General features: G+C 40.0%; 1 protein-coding gene across 1 annotated transcript in view; it reads right to left on the reverse strand.

Moving 5' to 3' along the window:
- The window catches only part of SVEP1 (sushi, von Willebrand factor type A, EGF and pentraxin domain containing 1), a 208,629-nt gene that overhangs the window by 44,648 nt on the left and 136,070 nt on the right, over positions 1-27,911 (reverse strand). Inside the window, exons 26-36 of the mRNA XM_010808239.4 lie at positions 26,576-26,777; positions 24,521-24,696; positions 20,856-20,980; positions 19,555-19,678; positions 18,583-18,753; positions 17,027-17,200; positions 16,485-16,604; positions 14,428-14,604; positions 13,926-14,010; positions 12,655-12,846; positions 11,195-11,362 (exon numbers count right to left, since the gene is read on the reverse strand). Of these exons, the coding sequence (XP_010806541.2) occupies positions 11,195-11,362; positions 12,655-12,846; positions 13,926-14,010; positions 14,428-14,604; positions 16,485-16,604; positions 17,027-17,200; positions 18,583-18,753; positions 19,555-19,678; positions 20,856-20,980; positions 24,521-24,696; positions 26,576-26,777 (1,714 nt within the window). The remainder of the gene's footprint in view (positions 1-11,194; positions 11,363-12,654; positions 12,847-13,925; positions 14,011-14,427; positions 14,605-16,484; positions 16,605-17,026; positions 17,201-18,582; positions 18,754-19,554; positions 19,679-20,855; positions 20,981-24,520; positions 24,697-26,575; positions 26,778-27,911) is intronic.

Here is a 27,911-nt window from a genome sequence, read left to right on the forward strand (position 1 = left end):
TTGGAAGTTTACCTTCCTCTGCAATTTTCTGGAAGAGTTTGAGCAGGCTAGGTGTTAGCTCTTCTCTAAATTTTTGGTAGAATTCAGCTGTGAAGCCGTCTGGACCTGGGCTTTTGTTTGCTGGAAGATTTTTGATTACAGTTTCAATTTCCGTGCTTGTGATGGGTCTGTTAAGATTTTCTATTTCTTTCTGGTCCAGTTTTGGAAAGTTGTACCTTTCTAAGAATTTGTCCATTTCTTCCATGTTGTCCATTTTATTGGCATATAATTGTTGATAGTAGTCTCTTATGATCCTTTGTATTTCTGTGTTGTCTGTTGTGATCTCTCCATTTTCATTTCTAATTTTATTGATTTGATTTTTCTCCCTTTGTTTCTTGATGAGTCTGGCTAATGGTTTGTCAATTTTATTTATCCTTTCAAAGAACCAGCTTTTGGCTTTGTTGATTTTTGCTATGGTCTCTTTTGTTTCTTTTGCATTTATTTCTGCTCTAATTTTTAAGATTTCTTTCCTTCTACTAACCCTGGGGTTCTTCATTTCTTCCTTTTCTAGTTGCTTTAGGTGTAGAGATAGGTTATTTATTTGACTTTTTTCTTGTTTTTTGAGGTATGCCTGTATTGCTATGAACTTTCCCCTTAGGACTGCTTTTACAGTGTCCCACAGGTTTTGGGTTGTTGTGTTTTCATTTTCATTCATTTCTATGCAAATTTTGATTTCTTTTTTGATTTCTTCTGTGATTTGTTGGTTATTCAGCAGTGTGTTGTTCAGCCTCCATATGTGGGAATTTGTAATAGTTTTCCTCCTGTAATTGAGATCTAATCTTACTGCATTGTGGTCAGAAAAGATGCTTGGAATGATTTCTATTTTTTTTTAATTTACCAAGGCTAGATTTATGCCCCAGGATGTGATCTATCCTGGAGAAGGTTCCATGTGCGCCTGAGAAAAAGGTGAAATTCATTGTTTTGGGATGAAATGTCCTATAGATATCAATTAGGTCTAACTGGTCTATTGTATCGTTTAAAGTTTGTGTTTCCTTGTTAATTTTCTGTTTAGTTGATCTATCCATAGGTGTGAGTGGGGAATTAAAGTCTCCCACTATTATTGTGTTATTGTTAATTTCTCCTTTCATACTTGTTAGCATTTGTCTTACATAGTGCGGTGCTCCCGTGTTGGGTGCATATATATTTATAATTGTTATATCTTCTTCTTGGATTGATCCTTTGATCATTATGTAGTGACCATCTTTGTCTCTTTTCACAGCCTTTGTTTTAAAGTCTATTTCATCTGATATGAGTATTGCTACTCCTGCTTTCTTTTGGTCCCTATTTGCATGGAAAATCTTTTTCCAGCCCTTCACTTTCAGTCTGTATGTGTCCCCTGTTTTGAGGTAGGTCTCTTGTAGACAACATATGTAGGGGTCTTGTTTTTGTATCCATTCAGCCAGTCTTTGTCTTTTGGTTGGGGCATTCAACCCATTTACGTTTAAGGTAATTACTGATAAGTATGATCCCGTTGCCATTTACTTTATTGTTTTGGGTTTGAATTTATATACCGTTTTTGTGTTTCCTGTCTAGAGAATATCCTTTAGTATTTGTTGGAGAGCTGGTTTGGTGGTGCAGAATTCTCTCAGCTTTTGCTTGTCTGAAAAGCTTTTGATTTCTCCTTCGTATTTGAATGAGATCCTTGCTGGGTACAATAATCTGGTCTGTAGGTTATTTTCTTTTATCATTTTAAGTATGTCTTGCCATTCCCTCCTGGCTTGAAGAGTTTCTATTGAAAGATCAGCTGTTATCCTTATGGGAATTCCCTTGTGTGTTATTTGTTGTTTTTCCCTTGCTGCTTTTAATATTTGTTCTTTGTGTTTGATACACTATGACCAAGTGGGCTTTATCCCAGGGATGCAAGGATTCTTCAATATCCGCAAATCAATCAATGTAATACACATTAACAAATTGAAAAATAAAAACCATATGATTATCTCAATAGATGCAGAGAAAGCCTTTGACAAAATTCAACATCCATTTATGATAAAAACTCTCCAGGAAGCAGGAAGAGAAGGAACATACCTCAACATAATAAAAGCTATATATGACAAACCCACAGCAAACATTATCCTCAATGGTGAAAAATTGAAAGCATTCCCTCTAAAGTCAGGAATAAGACAAGGGTGCCCACTTTCACCATTACTATTCAACATAGTTTTGGAAGTTTTGGCCACAGCAATCAGAGCAGAAAAAGAAATAAAAGGAATCCAAATTGGAAAAGAAGAAGTAAAACTCTCACTATTTGCAGATGACATGATCCTCTACATAGAAAACCCTAAAGACTCCACCAGAAAATTACTAGAACTAATCAATGATTATAGTAAAGTTGCAGGATATAAAATCAACACACAGAAATCCCTTGCATTCCTATACACTAATAATGAGAAAACAGAAAGAGAAATTAAGGAAACAATTCCATTCACCATTGCAATGGAAAGAATAAAATACTTAGGAATATATCTACCTAAAGAAACTAAAGACCTATATATAGAAAACTATAAAACACTGGTGAAAGAAATCAAAGAGGACACTAATAGATGGAGAAATATACCATGTTCATGGATTGGAAGAACCAATATAGTGAAAATGAGTATACTACCCAAAGCAATTTATAGATTCAACGCAATCCCTATCAAGCTACCAACGGTATTCTTCACAGAGCTAGAACAAATAATTTCACAGTTTGTATGGAAATACAAAAAACCTCGAATAGCCAAAGCTATCTTGAGAAAGAAGAATGGAACTTGAGGAATCAACCTACCTGACTTCAGGCTCTACTACAAAGCCACAGTTATCAAGACAGTATGGTACTGGCACAAAGACAGAAATATTGATCAATGGAACAAAATAGAAAGCCCAGAGATAAATCCACACACATATGGACACCTTATCTTTGACAAAGGAGGCAAGAATATACAATGGATTAAAGACAATCTCTTTAACAAGTGGTGCTGGGAAATCTGGTCAACCACTTGTAAAAGAATGAAACTAGAACACTTTCTAACACCATACCCAAAAATAAACTCAAAATGGACTAAAGATCTAAACGTAAGACCAGAAACTATAAAACTCCTAGAGGAGAACATAGGCAAAACACTCTCCGACATACATCACAGCAGGATCCTCTATGACCCACCTCCCACAATATTGGAAATAAAAGCAAAAATAAACAAATGGGACCTAATTAAACTTAAAAGCTTCTGCACATCAAAGGAAACTATTAGCAAGGTGAAAAGGCAGCCTTCAGAATGGGAGAAAATAATAGCAAATGAAGCAACTGACAAGCAACTAATCTCAAAAATATACAAGCAACTCCTACAGCTCAACTCCAGAAAAATAAATGACCCAATCAAAAAATGGGCCAAAGAACTAAATAGACATTTCTCCAAAGAAGACATACAGATGGCTAACAAACACATGAGAAGATGCTCAACACCACTCATTATCAAAGAAATGCAAATCAAAACCACTATGAGGTACCATTTCACACCAGTCAGAATGGCTGCGATCCAAAAGTCTACAAGCAATAAATGCTGGAGAGGGTGTGGAGAAAAGGGAACCCTCTTACACTGTTGGTGGGAATGCAAACTAGTACAGCCACTATGGAGAACAGTGTGGAGATTCCTTAAAAAACTGGAAATAGAACTGCCTTATGATCCAGCAATCCCACTGCTGGGCATACACACTGAGGAAACCAGAAGGGAAAGAGACACGTGTACCCCAATGTTCATCACAGCACTGTTTATAATAGCCAGGACATGGAAGCAACCTAGATGTCCATCAGCAGATGAATGGATAAGAAAGCTGGGGTACATATACACAATGGAGTATTACTCAGCCATTAAAAAGAATACATTTGAATCAGTTCGAATGAGGTGGATGAAACTAGAGCCTATTATACAGAGTGAAGTAAGCCAGAAATAAAAACACCAATACAGTATACTAACGCATATATATGGAATTTAGAAAGATGGTAACAATAACCCTGTGTACGAGACAGCAAAAGAGACACTGATGTATAGAACAGTCTTATGGACTCTGTTGGAGAGGGAGAGGGTGGGAAGATTTGGGAGAATGGCATTGAAACATGTATAATATCATGTATGAAACGAGTTGCCAGTCCAGGTTTGATGCACGATACTGGATGCTTGGGGCTGGTGCACTGGGATGACCTAGAGGGATGGTATGGGGAGGGAGGAGGGAGGAGGGTTCAGGATGGGGAACACATGTATACCTGTGGCGGATTCATTTTGATGTTTGGCAAAACTAATACAATATTGTAAAGTTTAAAAATAAAATAAAATTAAACTAAAAAAAAATGGGGACACCCTTGAAGTCTGTTATTTAAAACCAGGCCATATATATTTTAAAACAACAAAAAATTTCTGTAATTCCTAAGAAAACTGTCCCACTGATATTATAGTGATGCCATAGAAGGAACATTTTAGGATGAACTGGCTGTAATGCATTATCATACTTCTGGAATGATTAAAAAAATCCTTTGAAAATGGGCAGAGTAATCTCCAGATGCAATTTTCAGTGGTTTGATTCATGGCATGAACACTTACTAATGGGCCTGGGCAGCTTTATGAGAAGACTTTATGAATGGGTTATTAGCTCTTCTCTTAAGAAGTCTTAAAAGAGCAGCATACTAGATATTTAAAGAGCTGCAATATAATAAGATCAGCAGAAAGTATAAATCTGTATCAGTAAGTAATTCTGTTTTCAATTGAAAAAGATTATAAAAATGTTATTGTAGTGTATACAGTAATCGCATTTTAAAAGTCTCTATTTGAGAAGACTCAAAAAGGAAACATTCTATCAGGATGTTAGGCTGTCAATAATCCTTCCTTCCTGTTGAATTTCTTACCAAGAGAAAATATGTAAGGATGAAAAGGAAAATGGGAAATTAGTGATCATTCTGTAAGTTGGGGCAGAAAGCTAAAAACCTCCAGTGTACTGTTTTAATAAAAGATGGATTTGGAAGGCCAATTTCAGGGCAGGAGACAGAAATGAGACATTCCTTTTCTCCCATTCATCTTACTACTCTAGGCTCCTAAAGTCTCTGCTCTTCCATCCTTGACTTGAGAGGGTATTGTCCCTTCTTAATCCAAGGAAAGGCTCATGCAAAGCACAACACTGGTATAAGACGACAAAACACTGAGACCAAAGCAAGAAGCTGTGTATGTGCACCCAATAACGCAGGAGAGGGTAGCTCACACACCATGCAGGGCAGTGGCCTGTGTTAGGCAGCCCGAGGGAGAAGAGGAAGCTGAGCGGGTTAAAGAGGGAAACAGGTTCTCATCAGGCCAACAGCACTTTAGGAAACAGGAGGAGATGACAGTACACAAAAGCCATTACACAAAAGCCGTGACATGAGCACAGTGACTCTATCCTGTAACAGACACAGTGCATGTTCTATGCACTTTCCCTTGTGGGGGAAGAGATGGAAAAGAAGTGAAGCGATAAGGACAAGCACTGACTTCTTGTGCTGGCTATAATATAGTCTGAAAACTGCCTTTATGCAATACTTAATTAAATACAACAAAAATTATTTTAAATGCATAGCTAAGCTGACAACAAATGTGCCAGAAATGAAGAGGAAATTAAAAACAGAAAAGTCTGTGAATAAATGCTATGGTTGCCCTTGGGTTGGACAGGAAAGGGAAGTAAGGGCAGTAAATATAACCTTGGGGTTGAAGTAGAGAGTAATAGCATGATTCTATGTCCTGGAAGGACATTCAGTGAAAGGATATTCACTAGAAAATTTGCACCTTGAGGCCCAGTGATGTGACAAGTGAGATCCCTGCACTTGCTAGGAATCTGGTTAGAAAAACAAAGTTCCAGCTAAGGTAGCAGAACCCAGGGGTGCATCTCATGTGGATTTGAGGATAGGATTTATACCAATCGGGCTTCCCTGATAGTTCAGTTGGTAAAGAATGGGCCTGTAAAACAGGAGACCCCAGTTCGATTCCAGGGTCGGGAAAATCCGCTGGAGAAGGGTTAGGCTACCCACTCCAGTATTCTTGGGCTTCCCTTGTGGCTCAGCTGGTAAAGAATCTGCCTGCAATGCGGGAGACTTGGGTTCGATCCCTGGGTTGGGAAGATCCCCTGGAGAAGGGATAGGCTACCACTCCAGCCTTCTGGCCTAGAGAATTCCATGGACTATATAGTTCCTGGGGTCACAAAGAGTCGGACACAACTGAGAGACTTTATACCAATCATTTTGTATGGAAGGCCTTCAAACTGATAAATAAACGTAAAATTGGGTTTTGGTTAGTGATATTCTTGGGGTATGTAGCAGAAAAAATAGTCCATATACTCAGATCATTAAAGAACTGTCATAGATAAAACAAGCCCCAATACTATAAGGATACAACATAAAATTATAAAACACATGCATATTTTTCATCATGAATGGGTCAGTAGACAAACAGCAAGATGAGGGCACCAATAAATTGAGATAATAGAAAAAGTGGTCTAGAATTTTAAAAATAATATGAAATAAATATGTTCAAATAATTAAAGACAAAAGCCTCAAAATTCTATTTAAAAAGAAAAGACTATGTAAAAAGACACTTGAAAAATAAAGAGTAAGTTTAAAAAGAAAAATATAGAAAATGGACACACTTCAAAAGCAGATTATAGACAGCAGAAAGAAAAACTAGTGAACTGCAAGATATAAATTAGGAAATTACCCAAATGCAACTCAAGTGTTTACAGATAAATGAACATGTAAAACAGAAATAAAAGCTCTAGTATATATCTAATAAAACTAATATATATCTAGAAATAGAGAAAAGTGAACGTGAAGAAGAGAGAATATCTGAAGTGAAAAAGAGTTTATTCTAAAACTGGTGAAAGATACAAATCCTCAGATGTAAGAAGTCCAGTGAGCCTTGAACAAGATGAACGACAATCAATGCAGCTTTAGTCACAACATGGAGAACCACCAAAACAAAAAGACAAAAAAAAAAAAAAAATCAAAGGGAAAACACACTGTGTGTAAAGGAACAACTCTACCATTTTCTCAACCTCAGCACTACCAACAGTTTGGACCAGACAAATCTTTCTTGTGGGGGTTTGTCTTATGCATTGTAGTATGTCTTAGCAGCATCCCCAGAGTATATCTGCTCACTGCTAATAGCATCTTTCTTTCAACTGGGACATCAAAGACATCTCCAGACCTTGTCTAATGCTCCTGAAGGGCAACACTGCCCCTGATTAAGGACCACCGATGGCACCCACTCCAGCACTCTTGCCTGGAAAATCCCACGGATGGAGGAGCCTGGTGGGCTGCAGTCCATGGGGTCGCTGAGTCGGACACGACTGAAGTGACTTAGCAGCAGCAGCAGCAAATTAGATTGATGGAATCTTCGACAGAAACGCTCAAAGTCATGGGACAATGGAATAACATCTTTAAAAAATGTTTATGGAAGAAAACTATTAATGTAGACTTGTATACACAGCTGGGGGCTTCCCAGGTGGCACGAGTGGGAAAGAACATGCCTGCTGATGCAGGAGATGTAAGAGATGCCGGTTCGATCCCTGGGTAGGGAAGATCCCCTGGAGGAGAAAATGGCCACCCATTCCAGCGTTCTTGCCTGGAGACTCCCAAGGACAGAGGAGTCTGGTGAGCTGCAGTCCGTAGGTCGCAAAGGGTTGGACATGACTGAAGCAATTTGGCGTGCACACATGCATACCCAGCTAAATTATAATTCAAGAGCAAGGGTAAAATACTATTATTTTCAGACAAAGATTGTCTGAAGTACATGCCAAAAGACGAATATAAAGGACGTACTTCAGGAAGAAGCATTAAACCCAAAAGGAAGGAGGGGGGTGGAAAAAGCAATTTCCAGGACCCAGTAAGTCCAACTCGTAGTATGTAGGCCAGAGGTACACTTCCTTTTATGGACCAGGAAACCTGTACAAGGAAGTTTACATCAGCACCGTTGTGTCAGCAAATAAAGTGGAAATCAATTAACCCTCTACCAGTAGGGAAATGGGTAATTTAGAGACTGCTCATTCTTACAAGGAAATTAAAATGAATTCTGCAATTCAAATGAATTCTGTTGATTTACATGTATCAATAGTTATCCATTAGGCTCAGCCTCTAAGTTGTGTCTCTTTTCAACCCCATGGACTATGGAGCATGCCAGGCTTGCCCATCCCTCACTATCTCCCAGAGGGTGCCCAAATTCATGCGCATTGAGTAGGTGATACTATCTAACCATCTCATTCTCTACCGCCCCCTTCTCTAATAGCTGTCAATCTTTCCCAGCATCAGGGATTTTTCCAATGTATCAATAGAGATAAATATAAAAAATATGATATTAAATGAAAATCAAGCCTCAAAGTGATACTCAGAATATGAAGCAACATACACAAAATTAAAATATTTATGAATATAAATGTTTTTGAGGACCTATATATATAGTACAGAAAAGATACACATTTACTTTGGAAAGAGTAGGTGGTGAGAATGGCTTCCAGTTATCTTTGTAATATTGTATGTCTTTTTATAAAAAGAAATCTGTAATAACTATGGAAAAATTTAACTTGCTGTTTTATGTCAGCAGTGGATACACAGGTAATTTTAATATAGATTATTTAATTTGGCTCTGTGCTTTTTTATATATTTAAATGTTTCATTAGACATTTGCCCAGAAAAAAGGAATAAGACAGAAGCTCTCCAGTCTGGCCACCCTCGTGACACTCCAAAGATGAGTAAATGTATATAAAGTGGGAAAACTGTTCTTCCTCGTATCAAGTTTTACTTTCAAAACCATGAAGCTATCTCGTAATAGCTATTAATATTTTCTTTCTTTTAGGGAAAAAACAGGGGTGATTGTGATTTGTGACTGCGTGTACTTTCTACTAATTTGGTTAAGACAGTTTCCCTTATATTATTAAAATGTCATCTCTTTACATAATGATAATGATGATAGGTGCATGCGTGCTCAGCGTGCTCCTGACTCTTGCAACCCCATGGACTGTAACTCACCAGGCTCCTCTGGCCACGGGATTTCCCAGGCAAGAATACTGGAGTGGGTTGCTATTTCCTTCTCCAGGGGATCTTCCCGATTCAGGGTGTAAACCCGCATCTCCTGCACTGCAGGTAGATTCTTTACCACTGAGCCAGCAGGGATGCCCAACAACGATACAGAAAATACTGATAAAGCCATAGCACTTCTTGCATATATAAAGCACTTTAATAAAAATGGCCTCATGTCCTTTAACAGCTATATAATTTAGGTGGACAGACTTGGTTTCCATCTTTCCAATGAGAAGAAAGCTCCCACAGAGTGTCTATTTGCTTAGAGCTGAAGGAGTCTGCATGACAATAGGGCCCCAACACCTTCTGTTTTAACTATAAAATGGGAATAATTATTTCTTCGGCAAAAACCCCCTCTTTGTGGAAGGGAACACCTGAGATAAATCACAGGAAAGTCCTCTGAAGAATGCAAAACCCTCTACGAAGGCTGGGATTTATCATCATTTTCAATGTTATCTTTAGTTCGTCTTTTAATAAATCTTTTTTTTTTCATAATATATAGACCTAACATTAGGTGGATACAGAACTCTTATGATACAAATGAATGATTTATACAGAAAAAAAGAAAATATGGGAATTTTTATAAGAGATGAACTTTAAAACTATATGTGAAGACAAAGTTCTAGCAGGAGATATAGTAAAATATTACCAGCATTTATCTTTGGGCAATTTAAAAAATATATTTTTATTTTCTAGTTTTATATAGTGGTAATAGGTTACTTTTGTAATCAGAAAAGAACCCAGAAGTAGTCAATATCTAGTTATTATTTGAAACATTCATATTTGAAAAGATTTCACAAACATTTAAGTGACTAATCTTATATAGTACTATGCAGTTCATTAGGAAGCAGTTTTTACATGAGTCAATCCACAGGGGAGAGATGAGGCCATCAAAATTTAACTTCTACAAGTTAACAACACTGTAAATCAACTATATTTAATAAGTTTTGAAAAGCTAATTCCTACACTAACATTTTAATATTCAAGATTTATTTTTTCACTTGTTAAGTGTTAAGTGATGTTAAAATGTTAAGATCTGGGATTTCTGTCAACTATTTGAGTATTTGACACTCAAGAGCTTTTTGCAAGAAAATGTTGTCGCCACCTTCTGGCGGCCTGTATTAGTGGGATGGTCTTTTTATCTAAGTGAAATGAACTTCAACATTCATGTTCTAGAAACTGTGTCCTCTCTTCTAACATCATAATAATGGCAGAGTTCGTTGAGAGATTGTCTTCTGGCTAGTCCATGTCTTATATAATTTTATTCCTCACAATGGCCATAAGGAGTACAAACCTTTAATGAATTTGTAGAAGCAGCACAGAGAGGTTATACCATTTCCCCAAGGCTACACAGTAAGCAAATGTCAGAACTGAGACACACATCCAGGAAATGGCAAGCCCTCTGCTGCCACTCGTTACAACTGTATGAAAAGTAACTGTAAATCTGGAGTGTGAACGCTATCAACTATCACTGCTAAAACATTTATTGAGGAAGCACAGGAAAAAATGAGCAATTAAATGCCAGATGATCTGGGATTTAGTCACCCTTCAATTCTTTATTCCTTGCCTGAGACCTTAGGCCGATCACTGGCCCAGAGGGAACCTTTCCTTTCTCTGTGTCCTACATGGTTTTTGCGCGGATAAAATGAGACAAGGAGTAGGAAAGCACTTTGTAAACTGCTTCCTATTTGCTTACATCTCTAAATGAAATGAGAGCAGTAAAAATGTAAAAGTCTGAACTTTAATTCATGCAGACGTGGCATCTTTGTGCTGTGACCTAAGTCTTACCTTAGGTTTTGCAGGGAACAAGACACAAATGCTTATTTAAATGTGCTTTTTGCCTCTATAACTAAAGTATCAAGATATTTTCCACTGCACTGCCCAATGTCCATTCTTCAAGGTCCAATTTGATAAATTACTTTAATTCCGGGAAAACACTATTTTTACAGGAGAATATGCTCCCTTTCTTACAAGAAAAGAATATCAAGCTCTCTCTGGCTTTGGCTGCCAGGAAATTTAATTTAGTGTTCAATGGGGTCCATCTGCAGTTGGGACCACTCTCTCCCAATAATCCTTTCCTTCCTTGGGTTTACTCACCCTTCTCTGCAAGCGTAAGTGACAGTGTTCCCAAAGGTGAAGTTACTCCCTGTGGTGACAGCATCTTTGATGGCCGGCGGCTCTCCGCAGGAGACGAGATGGCAGGTAGGTGGCGCTCTATCCCAGCTGCCTGAGGCCGAGCATTCAATGACCGAAGGGCCCTGCAAACTACAGGAAAGAAAGGTGCCACTTCTTTCCCTGGCTATTGACTTACTGCTCTAGAGATGAACTAGGAAGGACTTAGGGGAGAACAGGGGCCACTTGGGAATTTTAACACATGAATTTTCTTTCTGTTTTATTGCTTTATATAAAAACAAAAATCTGAGTTTGGCTATAGATTGATTTAAAACTAGGAGTAGGCTAAAACAACATAGCAACAACTGGGGTATAAAATAAAATGGTTTAATGTGCTCACTGGTGATGTTGTCAAGTACTCCAAACCTTGGATTAGCAGATTACTTGGCTGAGAAGCAGCATTAGGCTGGTTAGGGTCCAGTGATAAGGGAGACAGACACCCAGGAAGTCAGAGTAAGTCAAATCAAAGGGCACCGTCCTTGCCATGAGCCTGGGCAACTGAACAGTGTTGTTCATCACTCTGACCTCTGGTCTGCCTTTGAATTTAAAAACCCAGGAGCTCTTCGGCATGGTTTTACCCACCCTCACTTGCCAACCAGATTTTGATGGTACAACTCACTCCATTTTCCGTTCACTTGATCTGTTAGCCAAGTTTTTGATCACAGCCTGACTCTTTCACTTCTTTTTGAACACACACACACATGCACACACACACACAACATTGATCAAATTAACCTCTTAACAGTATTAAAGACTCAGGCCCTTATCTTGACATGATTTTTTAACAATATTCTATGCAATGTTTTGTTTACCAAAAAAAAAATCATCATCAAAGCATTTTATTAGGTGTTATGTTATGCTTCATAAACAATTTTTGCTTTCATGTTTAGTGTCTAAATGTTTATAGTACTGAACTGGAGCTCTCAAAGTTAGACGGAATATTTCCCTGAGCATTTACTATAGGCTGAGCTTTAAGAAGCAAACATGTTTAAGAATATCTTTTACACTTAGAAACTTGTATTTAAAGCCAGCCAATCAATGGCACCCCACTCCAGTACTCTTGCCTGGAAAATCCCATGGATGGAGGAGCCTGGTGGGCTGCAGTCCATGGGGTCGCTAAGGGTCGGACACGACTGAGCGACTTCACTTTCACTTTTCACTTGCATGCATTGGAGAAGGCAATGGCAACCCACTCCAGTGTTCTTGCCTGGAGAATCCCAGGGACGGGGGAGCCTGGTGGGCTGCCATCTCTGGGGTCGCACGGAGTTGGACACGACTGAAGCGACTTAGCAGCAGCAGCAGCAATCACATGGAAGTGAAACCCATTGAGTAAATAATGAGTAACAGGGTACTATAGGAAGCTGGACTGCTGTCTAGGACTGTACCTGTATCCATTATCACATGAATACGATGCAGTAGAAAGATAGGTAAGCCCACTCAAAATATAGTTCCCGTGATTTACATCTTCGGGGCTAGAACACTTGACCAGTTCACACACAGGAGGAGACTGACTCCAAGAACCACTAGCAAGACACGATGATTCTTTCTCACCCTCCAGAGTATATCCTTTATTACATCTAAAGAAGATAAAAGAAAATGACAGAATAGAATTCACTTTGCATAATTTCATCTGTGCCAAAAACTCCAAAAAGACTAAGAATTTATACATATTGCTAGAATATTTTTTTCCTATTGAAATAATGTTTTGAAAAAATTTTTTCAATATTGAATACTATGCATTCTGCCCACAGGGACCCTGCTGGGTAATAAATAGAAGGATAGATTTTAAGCATTTGACTTGCCTCCAGTTTGTGTCATGGGTTAGCATCTGCCAACAGAAAGTTCACTCTTTAAAATTTAATTGAAGTATAGTTGATTTACAATGTTGTGTCAATTTCTGCTGCACAGCACAGTAATTCAGTTTTATGTATGTACACATTCAGTTATACATATATATACATACATATATATTCATATATATGTGGCTCATATGGTAAAGAGTCTGCCTGCAGTGCAGGAGACCCGCGTTCAATCCCTGGGTCGGGAAGATCCCCTGGAGAAGGAATGGCAACCTACTCCAGTATCCTTGCCCGGAAAACCCCATGGACAGAGGAGCCTGGCAGGCTACTGTCTATGGGGTTGCAAAGAGTCAGACACAACTGAAGCGACTTCACTTTCACTTTTCACTTTCATATATTCTTTTCCATTATATTTATCATAGGATATTGAATACAGTTCCCTATGCTATATAGGAAGAACTTGTTTATCCATTCTGTATATAATAGTTTGCATATGGCTAATCCCAAATTCTCAATCCTTCCCTCTCTTCTCCCCTCCCCCTTGAAAAACCACACACCTGTTCTCCATGTCTGTGAGTTGTTCCTGGCAAACAGAAAATCCCTGGTTTGATAATGGTCCTATCTAAAATAAGTCCCTAAGATGCTATGAAAGAAGGCCCTACAAGCTAATGAATATTTTTGGTTATAAACTGGAGCTTTGGATCCAAGCCCAAATATAGAATTCAATTAATTCCATATTAATCTGAAAACATCCTCTGGGATTACTCTTTGTCTTTTTTTTTTTTCAATCAGTATTCTTTCACTGCCAGCATGTTATCGACAACATCTACAGTGCAGTGTTCATCTTAGACACTCACCTATATATTACTTTATTGCCATAGGTAAATGCAGATCCATCAACACCACCATTTTCTGGGAGAGCTGGTGCACCACAGGAAACAGCTTAAAGGAGGAAAACCGACAGGCATTACTTTTCTTAGCCAGTATGTGTAAAAATCTCTTTAAGGGCAGCTCCAGGATTTTGGTCACGTTTAAATATGAGCCTAGGGGCTTCCCCGGTGGTCTGGTGGTTCAGATTCTGCCTTCCAATGCAGGGAGTGTGGGTTTGATCCCTGGTCAGGGAGCTAAGATGTACATGCCTTGTGGCCAACCAGAACATGAACAATAGAAACAAAACTGGAACCAATTCAATAAAGACTTTAAAAATGGTCCACATCAAAAAAATCTTTACAAAAATAAATATCAGTCCATAATTTGGGCTTTAAATATAAAAAATATTGGGACCACACTTGGCATTTCTCCACCCTGACTTTCTAGCACTGCTGTACACCATAAACATGGGGAATTTACTCAACATACCTTCACAATATGGTATCAGATGACTCCATTCTCCAGACTCCAAACATGTGATCCTGGCCGCCCCCACCAGCTGGTATCCTTCTTCACATGAAAACGTGACCTCGGCACCCACGGTATAAGTCTCTCCAGAAGAGTGGCCGTTTTCTGGATTTCCTGGAGTCTTGCATTTTATGGGTTCTTGAAAGAGAGAAAACAGTTTTTGTGGGTCAACAGGGTCTTTCACATAACCACATGAGGTCTCATAGCAAAAGAATTCCACTGCAGTTAAGGTACCAATTAAATCTTGAAGGGGGAAGAAAAAACTTCTGAAGGGAAAGGCATGAATTCCAAGGACACACCAGATGATTTAATAGGCATTTGAAAAACAGTATTTTGAAACAGCAATGAATAAGAAAAAGAAACATAATGTCTCTGTCCCCAAAGGAAACTGTTTAGGGAGGAATTAGTGGTGGTTCCAGGGCATAGCTCAGAAGGGCTTCAGCCCCTCCTCCCTCATTTGTTGTTGTTCAGCCGCTCAGTCGTGTCCAACTCTTTGCGATCCCATGGACTACAGCACGCCAGGCCTCCCTGTCCTTCACCATGTCCTGGAACTTGCTCAAACTCATGTCCATTGAGTCAGTGATGCCATCCAACCATCTCATCCTCTGCTGTCCCCTTCTCCTCCTGCCTTCAGTCTTTCCCAGCATCAGGGTCTTTTCCAATGAAAAGACCACTTTTTAAGTGCAACTGACTTTCTCTCAAGATGATATAAAGACAGCCACAAAGCACACTGAGGGGAAGTTCCCTGCCTCCCCTTTCAAACAGCTCCCAGATCAAAGTCTGCTATGTGCAAATCCAGGGTCAGTCACCCCTTCTAGGAAGGGGAATTACAGAAAGGGAGATTTAGGGCTAGAGCTGAACAATGGGACCAAAGGAAAACTGAAATTCTCAAAAAAGGGAGATACACTGATTCAATCTTTCTAAAGATCTTTTGGACTTTACATGGAACCCTCACAAAAAGTAAATGCAATTATAAGACTGATTTTGAGAATTCCTCATTAAGTTCTAATTTTTCTAGTAGCTGCTTTCTCACAATTAGTATAGAAAGATGTTGATGGGTTGAGTATTATCGACCTTATCACAAAATCCAGGTAAAGCAAGTAGTAAGGCAGGATGTCTATTTTTTTTTCCCCCAATGATATAATTCTGTGTGGCTGAGGCAGAGGAAAGATTTTGAAAGTGAAGAGGTGATGGAAGTAACCTCTTTGCTGTGACTGAAGGCAGTAGAGGCCACCACTTATATTTCTAGATCCACTCTATTATTCTTCTATTATGGAGACATTTCTTCAACAGTCAGGTGATAAAGTTGGCTCTCAGTCTTGTTTTTCAGAAATTGGATCTATGGCCATACCACCCTGACTGTGCCCGATTTCGTCTGATCTCAGAAGCTAAGCAGGATCAGGTCTGGTTAGTACTTGGATGCGAGAATTTGTGAAGTTAGGAAAAGCACGGTGCTAGTTTAAAGCACCTCCAACTGTTGCTTGTGTATCTTTACACACTTTTTACTGAAGTATAAGTTGATTTACAATGTTGCATTAGCTTCAGATGTACAGCAAAATGATTCACTTATACATATATAAGTATATCTATTCTTTTTCAGATTCTTTTCCATTACACATGATTATAGGATATTGAATATAGCTCCCTGTGTTATACAGTAGGTCCTTTGATTATCTATTTTACATACAGCATTTATAGTATATATATGCCAATCCCAAATTCCTAATTTATCCCTCCCTCCACTTTCCCCTTTGATAACCATAAGTTTGTTTTCTATGCCTGTGAGTCTGCTTCTGTTTTGTAAAGAAGTTAAAGTGTATCATTTTTTTAGATTTCACACGTAAGCGATATCATGTATTTGTCTTTCTCTTTAAAGTATCTTTTCAAAGATGATTTTTCTTCTCGCTATCCCCTTTGAAGTTGAAAATACTGTCTTATTTTTATATGACATACATTTAAACTATATACTTGAATGAAACAATTGAAATAGGCTTCCCAACTACACATAGCCTAGTTACCTGCACAGTTTTTCCCATCTCCTGTGTAGGGCGGGATACATGAGCAGACGTAGGATCCATTTGTATTCAGGCAGGAGGCGTGCTCACTGCAGTCTGACCCAACCGCACATTCATCGACATCTAAAATAGAGATGGTTTACAGGCCATAAGGCTGATGGATTTGTCTCATGGAGCAAACATTTGTTTTCACTTTTAAATCATTCTGTATCACTTAATGCATCACACTATATATATTTTTCATGAAGTTTAGATGTAATAGTCATAATCACATTGCAGATCTACAATAAAAGCTATTTCCACAGTTTATAGGTGGATAAGTAGAAGAAAGAAAGAAAAAGATATTCTTATATTGGGCCTGGTAAAAATTTAAAACATGTTTGGCATGTCCATGGACAGCTGCTTTGTCACTATGGCTTGCCCAGAGCTGACTAGGACGAGATGAAATTAACAAAGGCATGCCACAAGAGCCTCAGGAATTTGGGACAATTATCTCCCACAGAGTCAGAATAAAGGCATGCAGTAATTGCCAAGATTCATCTCACCAAGACACGATGGTGAAATGCCATTCCAGCTCCCATTATCCGTACAGAACATCCTTGAATCACCCAACAAATAGTAGCCATTGTTGCATTGGTAGGTCACTGTGCTGCCAGCATGGAAGTCCTCAGCTGAATAGAAGCCATTCTCCAAAGGGGGTGGCACCCCACAGCTAATGCCTAGAATGTGACAACTACTTAAGGAGCAAAATACTCAATGAACATCTTATTTATATTAAACCTGTAGTTGAGTTAAGCATGAACTCTTCGATGCACACAAACATTACACTGAAAATACTACAGGGGTGGTGGCAGGCTGCAGCCACGCTTGAGCCCAGAGCATCAAGCTCTGGCTCACAATGTCTGGCTCACAATGGGCATGCAATTCATTCATTTAAAAAAATATTTATGGAGGGACTTCCTTGGTCGTCCAGTAGCTAAGACTTTGCGGTCCCAAAGCAGGGGGCCTGGGTTCCATTCCTGGTCAGGGAACTAGATCCCACATGCCGCAAGTAAAGATCTAAAGTGTCACAACTAATCCCCAACACAGCCAAATAAATAAATACTGAAAAGAAAATTATGGTGACCCCACTACCTGCTAGACATTGTCTGGGTGCTTAGGTTGAACCAAACAGACAAAATCCCTGCCTTACAAAGTGTAGTGTCTAGTCAGAGATGAGATACATGAAACAGATAAATATGCCCCAGGGGGAAAGAGATGTTATGGAGGAACTTCCCCAATCACCCTGTCTACAATAGCAGTCCTGCTTCCACCCAACCCTCTCACTTTATATCTTCCTATCCTGCCTTTCCCCTGCTGGCTCAGTCGCTAAAAAACCTGCCTCCAATGCAGAAGACACAGGTTTGATCCCTGGGTTGGGAAAATCCCCTGGAGAAGGAAATGGCAACCCACTCCCGTATTCTTGCCTGGGAAACCCCATGGACAGAGGAGCCTGGAGGGCTACAGTCCATGGGTCCCGAGAGTTAGACACAACTGAGCGGCCAAACCACCAAAGCACCACCCCACTTTAGTTTTCTTCAAAGCCTTTACTTCTGCATTTGCTGTTCTTACTTACTGTAAATAATAATGTTACTTGTTACTTCTTGCCTTTCCTACTACAATGTAAACTCCACAGAAAGAGAGACTTTCCCCAACTGCTGTATCTCCAGAACTTAGTTCAGTGTCTAGCACATACTAGGTACTTTCAAAATTGTTGAATAAATGAATGAATGGGTGCATCCAACTTAAAGAGATATAGCCCTGTTTTCCCACCCAGCAACGGCCCGTCTCCCTCTGGGCTCCAGGCTTCACACCTGTCTTTCCCTCCATTCATTTCCTTGGGCCACGTGGGTGCCTTCACGGGTGGTGTGCTCTCTGTATCCTCATTTCCCACCTCCCTCATGGTGCCCAGCACACTTCATTACACAAAGAAAGTAATGAGTATCTGCTATATTGGCTGTTAAGAAGTACTTCACTTTTATCTAGCATTCCTCAAAAAGTGTTCTTAGGGTTTCAGTAATTTTCAAGAGCTACTGAAATGCCTATAACAAAGGCTGCTCACGTTCACAGCGAGGCAATGGTTGTGTCCACTGTCCTTGATTCAGGCAATACTGCACAGAGTTCCCGACCATCTGGAAGCCTGGATCACAGAACAGACTGATTTTGGAGCCTGGCTTTACGTCTCTTGATGCAGTTCGCAGATGAGGTACTGATCCTTCTAAAGACGGGCAATCTGAGGGCAAAGAACACTGGTTCAGAGCATGTCAGAAACACACAAGCAACATCACCAGGTTAAGGGTTTCAAATCATATATTGTACCAGTATTTGAGAGCCACTCTATTGATACTAAAACAAGATAACATGTAACCAGATCTCTGGCATGCAAAATTTCTAGAAAAAAACTATTGGAGTCAACAAACAATTTTTCTTCTTTCAGCAGAAGTCTGCTGAATATTTTTAAGGAAAATGGTATTTTTGAATTACAAATAGTATTTCAGAATTAATAAAATGTTCTTATGAGTTAACAAAAGCCATGAATTCTAGGATACCTTCAGAAACTTCTTTAAATATTATATATTGAATTTTAGGAGGCAGCTGGGACCATTCAGAGTTTGACCACTCGGTATGTATATTATTACATCTATTTCTTTCCCCTCTGTGCTACCTGCACATGGATGATAGCTAGTAATTACAGAGCCAAGAGAGTACCCCATCTCAAACTGGAGGACAGGACTTCGATGGGCATTTAAAAAAAATTAACCATATCCCTCTGCTCATCCTATTTCCCTTATTTTACCTTTGTTCAAGTTTCCTGCACAATTATTTGGTACTGTGTTATACAGAAGGTATTTAAGTATGTATATAAAAAATAACAGACCCTTTAGATAAGGTAGGCTAAACATGAATTATTAGGTAAACAGTAGACTGACAAGCACATGCTATTTGACCAGTAGAGAATCACATGTCTCCTTTTGCTAGAAAATCCTAGAGTAATCAAGAGACAGCAGAGTCTAAAGAAGAAGGAAGCTATAACCTGAACAGAATATGCTCTTCGGATTGATCTTCACTCTCCCCACAATTCCTGACAGGAAATCAGGCCAGGCTAGCACGTTTCCTTTACTGAGTTCCTCTGGGCATGAGGTGGCCAGCGATTTCACCTGAAAGTTTACAAATCCATCTTTTAGACAAACCTCACTTGTTTCTGGAAGACAGAGCTATTATATCTTAATCTGGTCCTGCTGAAAACATTCACAGGCTTGTGAGGGGTGGGGGCAGGAAGCAGAGTTTTGGATATAGGGAGTGATTTCAGGGGCAAAGGAAAGTTCTCTTCCTTTTCTCTCTCTCCCCTCCACCCCCACCATTCCTTTTACCAAATATTTCATAGTCGCTGGAAATTCTGAAATTCTACATATAGAATTTCTTGTCTAAAACTTTGCAGTTTGTTAAGGTGTTGAGGGGCACTTCCTCTCTGGCCTCCTACCTCTGATCTGGAGGTGAGAAAGCTGAGGTTCAGGCAAGTTCTGCCACAATAACAGTCAGAGTAAACATCTATCAAGCACTTTTGCTGCTGTTTAGTCACTAAGTCGTATCCAACTCTTTGCAACCCCATGAACTGCAGCCTGCCAGGCTCCTCTGTCCATGGGGTTTCCCAGCAAGAACACTGGAGTGGGTTGCCATTTCCTTCTCTTGGGGATCTTTCTGACTCAGGGATCGAACCCACGGCTCCTGCATTGGCAGGTGGGTTCTTTACCACTGAGCTACCAGGGAAGCCTGTCAAGCCCTTACTATATGTGCCAAACAATACCTCAATCTTATATGCAGGATTTTGTTCCATTCTGCCAAAGCTCCACTATGCAGTTCTATGTGTTTATCTTTAATAGATTTGAAAACTGAAGCACAGAGAGATGGGATAACATGTTCAAAATCATCAGAGTGAGTTCATGGTGAAACTGGAACTTGAACCCAGGCCATTGGACTGTAGGCTGGCTTTAACCACTAGCCCATCTGTTACTCTGTATGTGTGATCTTGTGCCAGCCCTAAATTTCTGCTTCTTGAGTCAGAGGGATTGGAAATATTCTTCTCTATGATTCTTTCTAGTTCTGAAATCACAAGATTTTATGAAACAGTCATGTCCAATAAAATTATAAAACATCACCAAGACACTATAAATAACATCTGCCTAGCTTAGTCTACTATCATAGCATCAAATGATACTGCTGGTAAGTTCTGAAAACTCAGCGGTGGCATAGATGTGGTAGCAGTAGGCTGTGCACGTTCGTACTGGTTTGTACCTTTGCATGTCATTACTGTCATACACTGAAAATGGAATTGACCTGCTGTGGAGACAGGACATAGTCCCAGAGGTTGAGCTGGCTTATGGAGCCCACAAAAGACTCAGCCGGGTTGAATCCCTCTCCTTTTTTGTCTTGTTCTTGCCCAATAACCAATGCACCACCACCTAGAAAAGGAAAGAAAAAAGGAAGAAGAGTGGCCTGGCTGTTGTTTCTAAAATGCTAACTTAATGAAGGCACAGCCTATACAAACGGGAAATTATAGAGAAGCTAAATTATCTACATTCACTGCATGATTTAACAGTACGATGAGTTCGACATTTTATATAGCAACTGAAAAATCAGTCAAAGAGGATTTGGAACACAAGATTAGATTTATACATATTTAACTATAAAACTACATATATATGTATATAATATTTTATGTCAACAAAGTAGTTAAGTCCTACTTTGCCTCTTTAGCTCTAGGAAATTACCCTCCGTGACAGATTACCAGTAGCTGCTCTTCATCGTATTATTCTTTAGCCTATAATGCTTAAAGTTCTATTACCAATTCCAAGGAACATTCATTCCAGTGGCTGCTTAACGACCCAATCCAATGGAAACTCTTCAATATTCACCTCTGGTGACTTCTCTGTATCACTTGTTTCTTGGAAGCATTTCATTCTATTAAACTGCCCTTCCTGGCACTCAAAAAGGTCTGTACCCCTCGAGAGCTACCCTTCCCCTTTCTCCACTCTGCTTTGTGGCCGCAAGGTTCATGCCCATGGACTACACCACCTGGTTTCTTCAGTCCTCTGGCCTCTGTTTGTCTGGCCAATGGAGACCAGCCCAAGATAAGAAAGTGGGATGAGAAACAAGTTTAACTTCCTGGATACCTTCTCCCAGGCAACAGATGGAAGGGGCTGGAAGGGGCCGCTTTCCTCTGCCTTGCATCATTGCTCCCACTGGGTGATTTCTCCCCATCACTACAGGTTCACCTACATTCTGGTGACAACTCCCACTCTCTGTCACTTCATGTACATCTCTTGTGCCTTTCCATCGCTACTAGGCATGGGTATTTTACTACCTCATTTTGGTTCTCTTAACCTTGCCCAGGACAGCATTCTAAGTCATTTCAATTGTGTTCTGACTCTTTGTCTCCCTATGGACCACAGCCTGCCAGGTTCCTCCGTCCATAGGATTTTCCAGGCAAGAATACTGGAGTGGGTTGCCATTTCCTACTCCAAGGGATCTTCCCAACCTAGGGATCGAAACCGCACCTCTTGCGTCTACCTGCATTGGCAGGCGGGTTCTTTACCACTAGCTGGGAAGCCCACATCTTTGAAAACAATCCTTTCATTAAATTCTTCAGTTATCCTTCTGGTGTGTGTCACTTGTTTCCTGCCAGGAGCCCTCCTGATTGCAGCTGGTTTCCATGACAGCATCCTCCCCTGGTTCTCCTTGAGCCTTTCTACTCACCCTCTGTCTCCCTTCTCCACCTGCCTCTTAGATTCCGATGCACCCAGGATTCTACCCTGGCTTCATCTCTTCTTCCTTCACTTACTCTCCCATGTGATCTCCTGCAAATCCATGTCTGTAGAGCCCTCATTCATGATTTCCCAACCTATATTTTTCTCTTATAAAATTAATAATTAAAAATGAATATATACACATGGAAGAACGTTTTTAAAAATTAAGTATAAGGAATTCTTCCTATTCAGGAAAAATCACTTAACAGTTCTGTGTATTTCTTTCTAGATTATATGTTTTTAAAATTATTTTTTTAGTATGTGTGTGTGAGAGAGATTTTAAAACACACAGCATAGGATCCTATTACACATGATGTTGGAAGCTTGCTTTTCTTGAACATAATTTCATTTCATGAGTTTTCAGTTCCATTCAGTTCAGTTCAGTTGCTCAGTCATGTCTGACTCTTTGCAACCCCATGAAATGCAGCACCCCAGGCCTCCCTGTCCATCACCAACTCCTGGAGTTCACTCAAACTCACGTCCATCGAGTTGGTGATGCCATCCAGCCATCTCATCCTCTGTCGTCCCCTTCTCCTCTTGCCCCCAATCCCTCCCAGCATCAGAGTCTTTTCCAATGAGTCAACTCTTCGCATGAGGTGGCCAAAGTACTGGAGTTTCAGCTGTAGCATCATTCCTTCCAAAGAAATCCCAGGGTTGATCTCCTTCAGAATGGACTGGTTGGATCTCCTTGCAGTCCAAGGGACTCTCAAGAGTCTTCTACTTCATCATGTGAATGTGCAACAATCCATAATTTTCTTAATTGACTAAGTTAACAACCATTTCTTACTGGGTACTGGAGGTGTTTCCAGGCTCGGTACCGAGGTAATGCTGAACTAATTCATAGATACACAGATATTTGTTCAGATCACCGATTCTTTCTTTTTGATTAATTCCTGGTAGAGAATTGTTGGTTCCATGCAAAGAGTTTCTCTAAGGCTGTTGATGAAATATTTCTAAATATCTTCCCAGAAAGTCTGGATCAATGTTCACACCCCCCAGGACTCTATAAGAGCATTTACCATGCTTAATTCTTGACAAACATAACCTATCACTAAAAGACAGTTCTGTCATTTTGATATAAAATGGTATCAAATTATGTTTTTAGCTGCATACATTTGTGGGATTAAAATTCATACTCAATATGTCTAAAACCAAATACAGAATCTTCCTCTACCCCTAATTCTTGCTCTAATAATGGTCCTTTCCCAAGAATTTCTATCTCACCTAACACAGTCTTCAATAAATCTGGTCACCCAAACCACAGTCAGTCATTCACTAGGGTCTGTCAAATGCAGTTCTGCAATAGTTATGGACTATAATTCATTCTTATTGCTGTGGTCAGAGAACCATCCCTGTGGGTAGCTACTATTATAGTTTCAATTCTTTTAAAATAGAAACTTTTTTTTTTTACCATAAATGAAATAAATGCTCATTATAAAAATATCAGAAAAGGACCAAGAAGAAATATAAAAGCCACCTGCAATCTCACCACCCAGAGAAGGGAGAGTTAAAAACAACAACACTTTAAACACAAAAAGAAGCCAGCACTTCACTTCACAGGATAATACCACTTCCTGCAGAAACACTTTTAAGGTTTCCTTATTTACTACAGGGAGCCTCCAGCTGTTCTTCCTCACATGACATACGTCACAGAAGTCACAGAAGAACCTAGATAGAGTAGGCTTACTGCCAGGTACAATGCCGAGAACCCTGGAACACTTAATACTTTTGCATTCCTTCAAAACTCAACTCTCTAAATATTTGTTTAAAAGTATTTTTAGAAGAGAGTTTGAGTTCTATGAGAAAAAGGGCATAAAAGATAGAGAAGTATTAGCAGTGCTCCAGCTTGTATTCTGAACCTACTTGTTTAGTGTGTATACTGATCACAAACCAAACCTAAAAAAAAAAAAAAAAAAAGACAAAACCAACAAACAAAACACCAGCAATTAATCTCCTTCTTGGAAGACAATTTAGTAATCACGCAGTCAGTTCAGCATGCATCTTGGTAGTCTTATTTTAGATCCCAAAGGCATTTCTCATACAGTCACACAGCTCACCTAGGAAAAGCTTCTAATAATTCAGTCTGGATAATCAGGAGGTGGTAAATGGGAAAGAGAACTTAGCAAACTTGCTATTCATCAGAGCACCACCGCCTCTAGCATTGAATGGAAGTATATGCTGTTTGCTAAGACGTACCAGGGATGGGTGATCCAATAGAGAGGCCCATGCCACCGTCAGATAAGTTCCCATCGATGTAGACTTTCCAGGCTCCACCAGTACTCGTCCAAGTGATGGCAATGTGATGCCAATTACCGTCATTCACAGAGGGACAGTCTGTTATTTTTTCCTTGCCATTTACATAAAGAACCCAGCTGCACAAAGATTCAAGGGATACAATCATCAGTCATACGTTGTAATCCCTTACGTGGGGCATGTTACTATCTTTCTTCCTTTTTTGTGGGTAAAGCACTTTGGGTACAACCATTACCTCTTTTTCTCCATCTGAGCCATGTTTCATAGAAGCAGAGTTGATTATTAATTACCTTTTATTGTCTTGTAGCTTACTGAAAACTGGTTTGTGTTTCTTGAACACTGAGGGGTAGGGAAAATGTCTTAGGACAAGCTGAAACAAACTGGCCCAATTTGAGATAATTCACCAACTGTCTATTCTAGAGAGAATGAGTCAAGAATGGAAGGAATGAGAGTTTCGCAAATGTCAGTCTGGTTTCTTTTCTCTAGGATGTATGCTCCTACAACTTGGAACAGACTTCAGAGATGTCCTAGGAAGTCAGTCCTATCTCTCTGTTGCCAGAACAGTCACTTGGCAGATGAAGTACATTGATGCAAGGGAAAGAATAATTGGAAATAAACAGAGGTGACCAGCTACAAAAGGGTTCCAACAACCATGTCACTTAGAGAAATGTCCAAGTTAAGAAGCAGCGGAAAGTGGAGTATCTTCAAAAGCAAATGGAGAAAAAGAAAAGATTAGGGGAAACTGATAAAGAAGAAGTCATTCAGTAACTGTATCAGCATCTTCTAAACCTCTATTCAAAGATGTTTATGAAAAGATATTTCTAAAACACAAATTGTTTCCCCACTGTTCTTCCTCCCCAAAATTAAGCAGGCAACAGATTTTCTCTTTCTATACAATCTGTCTCGGGGGAGGATTTTGAAATTTCTTACATTTTGTTTCTGACTGTTCAAGTCCACTAAGAAGGACAGGGTTTGAGGATGGAAAGATTTTCACCAGAACAGTGAGAATCTCATGGACTGAGGCAAGGAAGGAGAGCTCAATGTGTTGTCCCTGAGGCCTGGAACCTGTTCAGAGCAAAAGGCCACATGTTTGGGTGGACCTGGGAGGAAAAGGCCATGTGGTGTGCCACAGAATCTTTCTTAATCAAAAGGCATAAACTCTCAGCCTTGCCAAGGACTCCACACGTGGCGAACAGCCGAGGTTCTGAAAGGATCACAGAGGCAGAGGTAGCAGACAGCTCAGTGATCGGCAGGGTGGACAGACAACCAGTGGTCGAAGTCCTGCAGGTTGAGACATGTTGAGCCTCTCTGTGGCTCTTTAGCAAAACTTTGTGGGTTTTAGATGATCCATGAGTATCTAAGACAGGATAAGCAGTTACTAGTGAAAGAAATCAGAGAAACAGCTGAAGCTGACTTTCCTATCAGCCCAGAGGGATGGGGCCCCGAACTGGAACTAATTGATCCAAAAAGACATAAAAAAAATGTCATCTTGCACCCTGGAGATTTCAAATGGATTCTTATTCAATACAAGGGTCTTCCAAGGACCAGGAGTGCCACAGAAGTCCTTTGACCTTTGGCCACTGACAGGTAAATAAAGGAGCACTGGTCTGAACAGTCAGTTTGACAGTTCTGCCACTCCCGTGGTGTGAGATTTGGGAGGGAAAGCATTTAGCTTCTCATTCATTTTACCTGTTAAGGGGCATCAGTTCCTCAAGTCCTTGTGAAGCTCAAATGAAATAATACATAAGAAGATATCTGGGCTTCCCTGGTGGCTCAGATGGTAATACTTAGCAAATAGCAAAACACAATCCATGTATAAGGCACTACCACTGAAATGCTGCCTTCGTATAGGACCTGTCCAGATGCTCTGATTGACTACCGTCACCCTGTTGTCCTGTTGGAACACTTGACCCTCCTACTGCTCCATCCCCTCCCATGTCAGTTCTAACCTGGTGCCAGGATAAGTCCTAACATGGCCTTCCTGATGTCTCTGCTTACCCATTATAATCGGTTAGGAGGAAGGTATTGTCACTGCCATTCTCCAGGGCATAGGAGATCGGTGTCCCGTAATTAATGTCGTCAGACGATTTCATCCAGAACGTGCAGGTCACAGCATGGAGGGTCGGAAGGACACCATCCAGCATGATGTAACCATAAATGCCAGAAACTTCAAAATCCAGGTTAAAGCCTGCTGACTGTTCTGCAACAAATAAGAAAAGAATGAGAAGACATACAGATGGCCAAGAGACACATGAAAAGATGCTCAATACCACTAATTATTAAAGAAATGTAAATCAAAACTACCATGAGGTATCACCTCACATGGTCAGGAGAGTCATCACTAAAATGTCTATAAATAATAAATGCTGGAGAGGGTGTGGAGAAAAGGGAATCTCCTCTACTGTTGGGAAGGCAAACTGGTGCAGCTACTATGGAAAATGGTATGGAGGTTTCCTCAAAAACCAGAAAACAGAACTACTGTACAGCCCAGCAATCGCACTCCTGGGCATATGTCTGAAGAAAACTCTAATTCTAAAAGATACATGTACTTCAATGTTCACAGTGGCACACACACACATACACACGAATGGAATACTATGCTATGCTATGCTAAGTCGCTTCAGTCGTGTCCGACTCTGCGACCCCATAGATGGCAGCCCACCAGGCTCCCCCGTCCCTGGGATTCTCCAGGCAAGAACACTGGAGTGGGTTGCCATTTCCTTCTCCAATGCATGAAAGTGAAAAGTGAAAGTGAAGTCGCTCAGTCGTGTCCGACTCCCAGCGACCCCATGGACTTCAGCCCACCAGGCTCCTCCATCCATGGGATTCTCCAGGCAAGAGTACTGGAGTGGGGTGCCATTGCCTTCTCCAGGGGATCTTCCTGACCCAGGGATCAAACCCGGGTCTCCCTCATTGCAGGCAGACGCTTTACCCTCTGAGCTACCGGGGAAGCCTGGTAATGAATGAAGTAATGCCATGTACAGCAACATGGATGGACCTAGAGATTATCACAATAAATGAAGTACGTCGTATGGAAAAAGACAAACATCATGATATCACTTACCTGTAGAACCTAAAAAAAAGTGATACAGATGAACTTATTTACAAAACAGAAACAGACTCACAGACACAGAAAATCAGCTTATAGTTACCATAGTTACCAAAGAGGGTAAAGGGATAAATGAGGAGTTTGGGATTAGAAGATACAGACTGCTGTACATAAAATGAACAAGTTTAGCACAGGGAGCTGTATTCAGTATCTTGTAATATAGTACAGGGAAAAGAATATGAAAAAGAATATATATACATGTGTATATAAACATATATGACTGAA

The sequence above is a fragment of the Bos taurus genome, chromosome 8, assembly GCF_002263795.3.
Source record: "Bos taurus isolate L1 Dominette 01449 registration number 42190680 breed Hereford chromosome 8, ARS-UCD2.0, whole genome shotgun sequence".
In the NCBI taxonomy this organism is placed as follows: domain Eukaryota; kingdom Metazoa; phylum Chordata; class Mammalia; order Artiodactyla; family Bovidae; genus Bos; species Bos taurus.